This window comes from Sinohyriopsis cumingii, chromosome 12 (assembly GCF_028554795.1).
Source record: "Sinohyriopsis cumingii isolate HCF-2022 chromosome 12, ASM2855479v2, whole genome shotgun sequence".
Taxonomy (NCBI): domain Eukaryota; kingdom Metazoa; phylum Mollusca; class Bivalvia; order Unionida; family Unionidae; genus Sinohyriopsis; species Sinohyriopsis cumingii.
The window spans coordinates 16,984,843-16,996,931 of NC_142972.1; the positions used below are offsets into that span (position 1 = coordinate 16,984,843).

General features: G+C 33.4%; 1 protein-coding gene across 1 annotated transcript in view; it reads left to right on the forward strand.

The window, feature by feature from the left end:
• LOC149786033 (E3 ubiquitin-protein ligase rnf213-alpha-like) overlaps positions 1–12,089 on the forward strand; it is a 260,766-nt gene that overhangs the window by 126,187 nt on the left and 122,490 nt on the right. Inside the window, exons 19-21 of the mRNA XM_089978105.1 lie at positions 3,868–4,088; positions 6,563–6,718; positions 10,955–11,116. Of these exons, the coding sequence (XP_089834231.1) occupies positions 3,868–4,088; positions 6,563–6,718; positions 10,955–11,116 (539 nt within the window). The remainder of the gene's footprint in view (positions 1–3,867; positions 4,089–6,562; positions 6,719–10,954; positions 11,117–12,089) is intronic.

Sequence of the window (12,089 nt, forward strand, 5' to 3'; positions counted from 1 at the left end):
GGTGTAATGACATCACCTTTAATGTCAGGGAGTGCACTTATGTGGGATAGGCATATCCCACCTTGTTTCTCACATAGGCAAATTGTGTCACACATAAAAGAGATAAGAGAAAAATGTGATCTACCCTTTGGGTAGATAAGTTGTTGCTATGTAATTTATTTAACATCATTTTGAAGTACTTGGCATTTTGCAATGTTTTTGATGAAATAATAACATGTAGTGGATAAGATAAAGAATATTTCTTACATTTTTGGACAGAATAGAGTAAATGTTTGTGGGACAAAATCTCCTGGGACTAATTCCCCCAGGACGAAATCTCCCCAGAAAAATGGAAGATGAAACACAATCAACTTTCCTAATAAAAATTTGTTAACTTTTTAAACCTTCACAAATATATTGGCCTATATTTGAAATGGGATATGGGAAAAAAAGGAAGAAACCAGCAATGTCATCAATATTTAATTTAACCATCAAATTTCATGTTTAGACAATAAAATTATGGCTTAGAGTTTAATTGCTTCACAAAATGTAACAGTAATGGTCACATATAGTAAACTCAGTACTTATTCCATCTTTATGTTAGTGATGCTCCATTTTCAATGTTTACAGTATATGATAAAAATGCAAGTGTTGCAAACATTGCAGAAGCATTTAATGCAATTGATTAAAAGTGTGTGTAGTGATGGATATAAAAGCAATGTGACAAAACACATGAACATACAAGTAGTCTTTTATATAGAAGGATCATTAGGCATCTTATCTCCTTTTCTGTTAAGATCTAACATTTAACCCACTCTATACATCATTTATCTACTCATGGGGTGCCTACAGAAAGCTTTAAAGAGGTCCAAGCCAACATACAAAAATATATATTTGTGCTGGTTGAAAAAGTTTAAAGGGCTAAACTGGGACTATGGAAGGGGATTAGGGTGTGTGTGTGCGTGAATCCCTGGGTGGATTTGTCTGTACCTGAGAGATATCTGGCCCTCTGGTAGTAGTTTTATGCCACACATTCTGCAGGCCTCATCCCTGTCAAAAATATTGTCCTCTTTGGTTAGGTTGTTTAGTCCTGTTGACATACAGGAGTCTATTATTTTGTCAGTTGGTATTCCTGGATGTCTAAAGGAACATGATGTTGATGTATAGATATTTCTTTTCCATTTCCCAAATCTGTCTAATACTAGGATGAGAGATTTTTCTCATTTATATACCTGCTGTATGTTGTATGTATGTTATGTCAGTTGTTTATTAATAATTTGGTTGCAGCTTCATGTATCTTCACCAAACCTTGCATGATAGTTGCTGATACAAAATAGATACACCTATGGATTTGTGGATATCGCATAACTTTCAACATCTTTAAAAATTATGAAAGCAAAAAGGGTCTTATTGTTATTGCCCAAGTTCTTGAGTATACTGTGCCATCACCAGCTTCACTCTATGCTCCTTTGAGAATACAATGAATCATTTTGAATTTGGATTCTTAAGGTCAGAGGCTAAAGTCAGCATGATTTTGCAAATCAAGGCATCTTCCATGTGACAGTTTGAGTTGTATTAAATGCATATAGACCAGATGTCACAAATATTTGTCCTCCATGATTCAGAGATGACTGTTGATATCAGATTTGAAAGGTCATATGTAAGCAAAGAGAGAACAAAGAAGAGAAACAGTTTCTTCATGGTACCAAATATTTTACCATACATATCTTTGTCAAACTCAACATGTTGCTTATACCCTTGATGATATATATAAAACTTAAGTTTGGGATCAAAGGATCAAAATCTAATGTCAGGATCACTGACTCAGAAATGACCACTGATGACATGCTCTATTCACAGTGCTTTGTTTCACAGATTTGGAGAAACTGAAGGATGTCATTGATCTGACCATCATGTTTCTATTGATGTTGACATATGGAAGATCAAGTTATCTGCTTTCAGATGGATAACATTAGATCTGTATGTCACAAATATGGGGTCTATAAGAACTGAATTTGTATATAATATTACCTTGCTATTAGTATCTTAGGGAGGGTAGATCATCAGTCTCCATTCAGCCACTACAGTACTAGATACAGTCACACCTGTCCTAAGGGTCACCTTAACTCAGCTGTCATTGTTCACAAAAGTCATTAAAATCTGTCCTACCTGAATGTACATAACAGTCACTTGCCTTCCCTGGCAAGTAGCAAAGTGTTTCCTAACCAAACAATGGTTTCTCCCTGCCTTAAGTGGTCACTGGTGCATATCTACTGCGACTACTGTCTTTTTCCTCATGAGGAAGGCATTATTAGATATAATCAATATTACATGAATTGATATGCAAACTTTTCTTAAAGTGCTTATACTCGCCATACTCCAGTCAATGTAAATCGAAGGTGTCACTATGTCAAATTGGAAGGTAAGGTTGTTTTTATCATTAGGGTAAAGGGTCAAAGCAATTTGTTGCTGAATGGTGGTAAAAGTGCTTGAATTATTGCATCAGAATTTGAAGTCACCTTTTGTGCCAGTGTAATAGTTATGGTTTGATATCTTCATATATTTTACTGTGGCTATCTCCAAAGAGAAATGTTCTTCTTCGAGAAGAGATGCGAGTTGTATACTTTTTGATTAGGGTTAGGGGTCATTCAGTGTATAAAATTTGTCTCTAATGACAGGCAGAGTTTCAATTCATGGGTCACAAAGAATAGCCATATACAGCTTCTTCGGATTTCCTATTCATCACAGGCTTCTCACATAAGCCAACTGTCTTTTGATCTTCATGACTTGAGCAACTGGTTAAAGCAAATATTGTTTCTGTCGTGTGAACAAACTCGGTGATTATATTAAGTCAATGTATTAAAGTGAGCAGGATACAGTAATCTTATGTGGAACATATATTTCAGAGAACAACATATTGACATAAATTAAATTTGTTGTATTGTGCACATAAACTATCTTGTTATAATAATAATAATAATGATAATAATAATGATGATGATATCTGATGCATATTATTTGTTCAAAAGCAATTTTTTAAAAATGAATCTGTTTACAGAGGTCACCTGTGTACAAAGGACAATTTTTTCTTTTCCCATGGGTGGCTGCTAGTGACAAGTTTGACTACCTGGAATAATATATATATATATATATATATATATATATATATATATATATATATATATATATATATATATATATATATATATATATTTCTTCTGTTAGACATCATTTTTCATTAAGATCAGGGCAACAGGTGGCCAAGTGGTCTAAGGCACTTGCATTACAGGTCACTTACATATTACCTTAGAACAGCTTCGGTGGCCTAGTGGTTAGAGCATCCGCCTTGGATGCGGGAGGTTATTATTTCGATCATCAGCCGAGTCATACCAAAAACTTACAAAAATTGTACTAACATCTTCCTCCCTTTATGCTCATCATTACGAGGTTAGTGTTATGACTGGTCGGCCCGGTGTTAGGATAATGTGACTGGGTGAGACATCATGTCACGTCTGTGGTATGATGCCCAGTGCTAGACATCACTATAAACTGCCACACTGCAGACATCATAGCGATATGACTGAAAAATTGTTAAAAGCTACGTTAAAAAATCCAAATCACACACACACATGCACATTTCACCTTAGTGTGTGTGGGTTTGAGTCTTGGCTTAACCAATATGGGTATGGGAGAAAGTTTGACAGTATGTTCCCATGGGTTGGTAGTTCTTTCTGGGTTTTTTTGAGGCTCTTCCTCTACCAAATATAATGGCCATCATGTATGGTCTACCATATGCTAAATATACCATTAAATGCCAAAAATCACAAATCTCTCAGTGAGAGCATTGTATTATATATCTCAAAGAGTACAATATGCTCATTCTTACAGGAGGTCTGAAGGAACTGAAGGTGTTTGTTGATCTTGCCAGTATATCAGCAGGGGAGGGGGACATGGAGATTGCCAAGGTCAACTGTCTTCATGCTGCCACTACAGGATATGCTCCCCTCATTTTTGACCTGGAAGAGGATTCTGGGTACAAAACACTGTTGGACAAGTGCCAAATTCTTTGGAAAGAACTTAAAGCTGATCCAAAATTGCCAGAGAAACTGGTATGTAGCTTGAGGGTTTAAAGAACTAACTGAGACTCTAACCAACCTTGAGATATTTTTTTGTTATTGTCCCAAAATAGTGTTCATCATTTACTGTGTGTTATGATTTGTCCATGAGCAGTAATTTTTGTTTTATTTAGTCATTTTAAACAGATGTATTGTTAAACAGTAATTCTATGTACATTTGGGATAACATGCAACATAATCAATTTAATGTTTTTCATCACTGATTGTTCACCAAATTCATAGCATAAGGACTTAATTTTTTGTTTGTTTTGTTTCCACTTGCCCATTGGATGAGTAAAATTAAGTTTGACTTGCCCAGCAACAAATTAAAATTTCCCAGCATCAATAAAAATACATTCATATGCAGTATTTTGTAATGTTAATGCTTATTTAAAATGTTTTTAATGTATCTTTGTTAGCGGCATACTAATAATAGTAATAGTGAAGGATAATAATTAGGCAGAATTATCCTTATATTACACACAATAGAAAACCTTAATTACTTTTCCAGATTTACTGAAAAAAATTAAACTGTCAAATTACTAGAAAGCATCCTGGTATGAAGACTTTTCAGTTTTTATAAAAAAACGAAAAAATGCCAATCTGCTATCAAACACTAGTTTCAGTTACTGAAAAAATCAGAAAGCTTTTAAGTAACTTTATCTTAAAAACTGTTGAATATAATTTGACTTATTATAACAGAAGTATCCTGGCATAAAAGACTTTAAAGTCTTTTGAAATGATGTTGATCCACCCTTAGTTTGGCTACCACTTCTAAAAACAGAAATGTATATTCATTTCTCCAAAACAGCAGCTTAAAATTTGACCAGTCTTGATAGGAAGTATCCTGGCATGAATATTTTTTTTACAGTCCATTGATACAAATGATGACAATCCATTACCAGATATGGCCATCATTGCTAGCAATAGAAAAACTCTTAAAATCCACTCAGCTAAATTTGACCAAATATGACAGAAAGCTTCCAGGGCGTTAAAGTTTTAACAGTTGACTCTCATCAGTCATGATACATGTTCAAGATAGAAGTGAAAACAAGCCTCTTAAAAAGTGTTATTAGTATAGAAGAACAAAAAAGGTATATTCAGATTCTTTGGAAATAAAGCAGGAAGGGCAATAATTACGTTTATCTTACACATGTTGATTTGAGTATGTGTTATACTGAGAGATATGATTGCCATCATCATGTGAAATGGAAATAATCCAAAAATTACATCAGGTCAATAGATAGCATGAATCCATTGAGCTTCTTAGGGTTTGGAAATGAGGTTTGTGTAACTGTACTGGAGATAATTAAGGTCTAAGGTATGTTACAAACATGTTACTTTTTGCAGGATATAATGTTGACTGCATCAGTATCGAATATAACTTCCGAACTTTTTAAATACATGCTTCCAATGTTACAAGAGTAGTACATGCCAGTTATCAAGAGAGCAGTGTGCATGTGTTTAGCTGAGTTGTTTTTTTTTTGCATCCTGTATACATTCTGTTGTACCTGGAATAGTGAAACTTGCTGAGGGGATGCATCATGATGACTACCACATCATGATCACAAGTGTAGGTCACTGTGACTCATATTTCATGCCACACTGACATTGGTTAAATTTTGTACTTTAGCTGCTCATGATAGAATCATTAAGCTGGAAAATTTTAGTAATACCTCAAATGTAAGGAAAGTTGCAGTGGTCAATATTTCACACATTGTAGAAGTAGGCTGTTATAACCAGCATTTTATGCTTCCCTGACTAGAGTTAAATTTGATATTTGATATTCATTTCTCAGGCGATGCTTCATTCTAGAATTGTGAACTGGCTGTCACTCCAAAAATGTGATTCAGAGACTTTTCACCAGTAAAATATCACTTTTAAAGAGGACAATGAAAGTATCTTTATAAGCAGATTTTATAAACAATAATTTTTAAAAAGAGATAACAGTATTAGTCTGTGCTTTTTTAACCTCATTATAATACCTCTGCCTTGATATCTTAGTAAATCATGTTCTTTTTTCTTGGTTTTTGTCTGTTATGCCCTGTCACAGAGGCAGACCTGCCATTCCTCATGATTTGACCACATATCTTACTGAAATGACCATGAAAGTACAGACTCAATTTTTGCAGATCAGAATATTATAATTGTCATTATGAAAAGATGCAGATATCAACAAATCTTTGTGTTCCTGTAAATTTTGTAAGAATTATTGGCCCCTTTTGATTTACATCATGATGCAGTATATGGCAATACATGTATAATATATGTCAGATTTTCATGAATGCAACTATTGTTGCAGTTTTCAGTGGATTCATTTTGAAACTACATATTCTGGTCATCAGACGATATGCATGTTGAGCAGACATTATTTATTAATGCATTTTTGTATTTCACTGATTGTGTATATATGTATTTATTTCACAAAGACATATATTTTTATTTTCAAAATTATTTTTTTTTTTTAGCTTGATACAAACCGTCATCTAGAATGGTTGAAGACTGTGAAACAAGCACATGGTTCAGTAGAAGTTACCTCCCTTGCCCAAGCTGAAGCCATTAATTCCAAGGGAATCTTCTGTGTAGGGGCATTCAGTACTGCAAAGAACACTACACTGGGTTTGGTGAGATATATATTTTTGCTCTAAAATCACTTGTGTTTGAATCAGTATGCTTAATAAATGCATTTAATCATTAATTGCTCTGTGAAACAGATTTTGTGTGCATTAGCATAAAATTGGTGAGTAAAACCTTTGGAGAAAAATGCCACAATAAATATATTTAATATTTTCTCACTGATTCTCTTGAATTGATGTTCATAACAAGATGTTGTTTTTTTATTTTAAAAAAGCAATAGTCCTCTAATGGTGTTTTCTTTGTGATAAATGAAAATTGTGCTGATCTGACATCCAGTATAGCTGGTGCATTGACTAATTTGAAAATCTTATTACTCAAGAATTTCAACATAGTTTTAACACTCAGCCTTAAAAAGAAGAAACTGTTTTATCTTGAATTCCAGGAAAACTATTCTAGGAAAGTAGAGTATCAGTTCTGTCAGGGACTCCTGTTTAAAAGACTATAATAGGATGAAGTTAAATCTGATGGGTTCAATTAGAGTAGTTGTACCTTTAATTTAGTGCTCACTTTGTCCTAATTAAAGGTGAAAAATGCAGTGCTGTGCTCTTTAGCAATCTCACTTTAATGGAAGAATGGTGACTAATTGTAAAAATTGTATGCACGTATTCTTATTTTCTGATTTTTGTTATCTATTAGAGATAGATACAAGTATATATATTTATGTAGGTCAAGAATCAGAAAATGAGAGATTGAGTAATAGTTTCCTTTTTAAGTTTCTATTTAATTTTTTTGAAAACAATTTATAAGTATTTTTGAGCATTGATGGTTCAGACACTGTAAAAGATATTGTAAACTATGGAATAGTATGATGCTCCAAATAGACCACCTTTCTGTATGATAAATTGAATTCTGGAGTAAACACATTGGAGCAAAGTAAAAAAACTTGACAGTAATGCTTCATTGTTGCAACAGTGTAAAAATCCCCAAATATATTAAATAGTTGTAACTTTTGTCATCTCTTCTAGGTATAACTGCACTAAGTGGACCCAACTGCTATTGTAGCATCCTATTGCAGTTCCCAAGAAAGTTAATAATATTTTTTCAGTGACTTAAAAAAAAATATATGATACTATAAACTAATATAGAAAACTTGTCTTGAAAGATCACATGTCTTGTGGAATCGGATTCTTAATATACAGAGATGTTCATTATATAGTGTTATGACTTGTCATGAGACACTAAACTTGAGAATGTACAATTTTATTGCTGAATAAATGGTCTATAAGGTATCACAGTACCAATTGTTTTTCCATATACCTCAATGCTAATGTTTTGTGAAATAAATATACTTTCTGTCCAACTTGGGCATGCATGTCACACACTGTCATATAGAACAATGCTAGATTGTCAATTTGACAATGACATAACCAGGTACTCCATTGTGTTTAAGAGAGATAACTCTACTGGAACTAGACAGGGGTAAGAGTTATCTAGTCACAACAAGCACATTTTCAGCCATGTGTACCATATTTTAAAAAAATCATAAAAATTACAAAATATGATCTAGATAGAAATTAACACAAACTCACATGTTGCCAAGAGGCTCGACTTTTTTTTAAGCCAAACAGAAAGTACAACTCTTACATAATGCACCAATCACAGCTAGTGTTGTTCTTTAATTCTGAATACAATGTTCCATACACCTTAAGTTCCGCCCACCTGGACTTGCACAATTGGTACCGTTATACCATAAAGACAGATTCTATTTTCTAGGATGTAGTGAGCAGCGAAAGTTTTTTTCATATTGATTTGAAATGTTACAGATTTAAATTTGAATATTTGGTACTTTTGACAAATTGAATTCAGTTTTTATATACATAATAGATATAACAAAATATTTTTTAAGAAATTCTTGACACTGAAGCTTGCATACAGCAGCTGTGTAATAAGTAAAGTTTGTGTATGTTTTAAAATGACAGAAAGATCGTTGTTAGAAATTATTTCAAAGAAAAAATTAAGAAGTGGCTTCACATTTTTTTCACTTTGAGAAAAATAAGTTGTATTATGAATGTCTTGCCATTTTATTAACCTTTCAGGAAATGTACACATTTGTTGTCTTTGGCTACTGTAGAAAATCAAAATATTTCTATTTCATTATAGGGTCATCTTTTATAAAAGTTATATTCAGCCATATCTTGACTATTGTAATGTAATTTGGGGTATTACATCTAATTTAAACATAACAACACTTTTAAGATGCCAAATGAGGTCATGCCATTTCATTCTAGATCATTGTATTGACAATTTCCAGGACACAATGAACAATATAAAAATTCTACCAGTACATGAAAGAATATTTCTTAGAAAGGCCAAATTTATGTATATGTATCCAGAAAAGCCATTCCTGCCTACCTTAGCAATATCTTTCACCGTGGAAAGGCTGACAGTACTCCAATATAAGGTCCATTAGAAGTAAAAATTACATTATGCCAAGTCCAAAGAAGGAATTGTTTTAAAAAATGTTTTCAATATACTGGTCCACTGGTATGGAACAACATTTCCAATGACATAAGTGAGGCACCTAGCATTTCTTCTTTTCATAATCGATGTCTCAAATGAATGTAATCTTATGACAATTGAACATTCTGGTAATATAAATACTGCCTGCTTATCTGTCCTTTTGACTTGTTTTCACAGTTTAATTTTTCAATACAGGATGATAATTTTTATTGTATATATGTTTATGTGTTCACAGATGCCTGTGCATGTGTTCCAGGCTTGATATATTGATTTTTAAAATCACTTAATTATAAAGTGTCAAGCCAGATTCTTCACATCATGTTGTACATACTGTATATATTGTACATAGCACCTAGAAGACCTCATGGTAAATTAGCTCTGAAACTTAAGGTCTTATTATTATTATGATGATTATTATTATGATGATTATTACATTTTATATATTTATTAGGTGAAAGCAAAGTAATGAAGCTAAAAGACCAAACTACTTAGACCTCCGATTAGCCACCATTTTAACCTTAATTGTACTCATTAGTAGGAGGTTAATACTTTGCTTTCAGTTCATATCTTTCCTCCTATCAGCGTAATATTTTACCCTTTTAACAATTACTACATCTTTATGACTCCAGGTCAAATTTTGTTTAAATTCTCCAGAATAAACAGAATATATAACTGTGACAAATCTTTGGTTTCTTTTGTGGCTCATGGGTGATCTTTTGAAACTATCTCAAATGGTAAGGCAAGCATAGACCATGTGCCTTTGATTTTGGGGTCAAAAGGTTGAATCTCAAGGCCACTATATGCCAACAGTTCTTGTGGGAAGTGAGAGATATGATAACAGTCTCTATGAAGAGAGCCAGAGATAATTTTTGTTTTCCATCCATAAGGCTGAGCATATCTTGTCATGTTGCCAGCCTGTGTTGCTAATTCATTTTGCACAGAAATCTTGAGTTGTCCATCAACTACCATTACCAGACTTTGCAAATAGCTTGCACTTGGGGTAAAGAAAAAGCGCAATAAATTTGGGGTCAAAAGGTCTGTAGTCAAGGTCACTGACTGAAAGAGGAAAAAAGTTTCTGCACAATAACACTAGCTCTAAGTCATAGCCTGGACCAAACTTTGTGCTTGTTTTCCACTTGGGGCTACTTGGAAGCTTATTGATTTTAGTGTCAAAAATCAGTAGACGGGTCACTGACTGAAAGTAGAAAATGGCTTCTGCGCAATAAATTTTTCTTGTACTTTACAGACATGTACTAAGTGTTGTGGGGAATAAGTGGAAAGAATCCTTTTAATTTTTGGGTCAAAAGTCAATGTCATTATATGAAAATTTTAAAAATGGTTCCTGCACAAGTTTCAGTTCTTGACAATATACTTTCACCAAAGTCTGTTGGTCAGAAAGAACCCTATTTCATTTGAGGTTGAAAGTCAAAGGTCAGAGTCACTCTGACTGAAAGGAAAAAAAAATGTTTCTTCCAAAACTATGAAGTCATGTGCCTTGACCAGTCCTGTGGAGGGCTCATACCTAAGGCATCGCGTGTGACTAAGACCCATTCATCACTAGTCTCCAGAGTGAAACATGCCATACTAGTGCCTATGCAGAAGACTATTAAACAGGGTGCATGTGTATAATGTACTGTTCACAGTTATCTTGTTGCAATATTTTATTCAGCCTTCATGCACAAATGATTTTATAGTTTTTCTCAAAACTAGAATTTTTACTTGATAATTCAGGTTTGTAAATGATATATATTTTTTTCTCTCAGGATCTCCAGAATACCCTGCAGTTGACAGTGCCTGACCATGACAAGGAGTCCCAAGGTGACAGACAATACACATTTGAACAACTACAGGATCTTCAGAGTCGTCTGATGTTGGTGGCAGGGAGGGCAGAGCAGGGAAAAGATGATGTAGACAGATTTATGTTGGTTAGTAAATAAATACTTTTCTTTGATTGATAAATAACGTTTTTCTTTTTCATCAAACAGTTGCCATTTGATGAAACAAGACAAAACTATGTTTGAGGCATCAATGATTTGGATGTGGCAAAAAACTGGTTCCCATTGCATAAGATTTGAATCTTTTGCCAAGCCATAATTGGAGTTTATCCTGAGAGCCTGCTCAGAAGCTTTCTTTGAAAATAGTTGTCTCACATACCTTTTTATATCAGATCCAATGCTTCTAATGTATTTTGTTTGTTGTTTATTCATTGGTTTCTTTCTCAGTAACTTAGATCTTATTTTATGAACACTTTTGAAAATTGATATGTCAGTGTGCAACTAAGAAAAAGTGAGATATGAAGACCAGATATCAAAATAACATTTATTGACATATAAGTTATGTTGACCTCTTTCATTTGCAATTTTGACACCACCTAGCTATGCAGTCAAACTTTGCTCTGGCACACAGTTAAGAACAAACAGATGCTTTGTACAAATTCAAGACACGGCAAACTAGAAATACAGAGGATAGAAAGAACAGTTAATGTTTACAAATATTATATACAGTATTATCACTAATTTTTGTTGGGTACCAATTTTCATGGATTTCATTAATGCCCTGAACCACAAATTAAAAAACCCAATGAACAATAATTAGATATGATAATTAAGCCCCATTCTTTTTTTATGTGTTTATTCCTAGAGATTTTATAAATCACCAGCACATGAAAATTGATATGTGGATACATGTTGAAGAAAGTAACTCAGCCATACCAAAACCTGTATTTATTAGCTAATTGTTTTTTTATTCCTCAGTATCTTAGACCATATTTCACCTATGCTCATGAAAACTGAAATGTAAGTCATATCTGGGTGAGTAACCCAACCATATAAAACATTGCAATCTTTTTATGGGTCCTACCTTTTCATTCTTTTCCTACTTTTTTGCAGAAACCCTTTC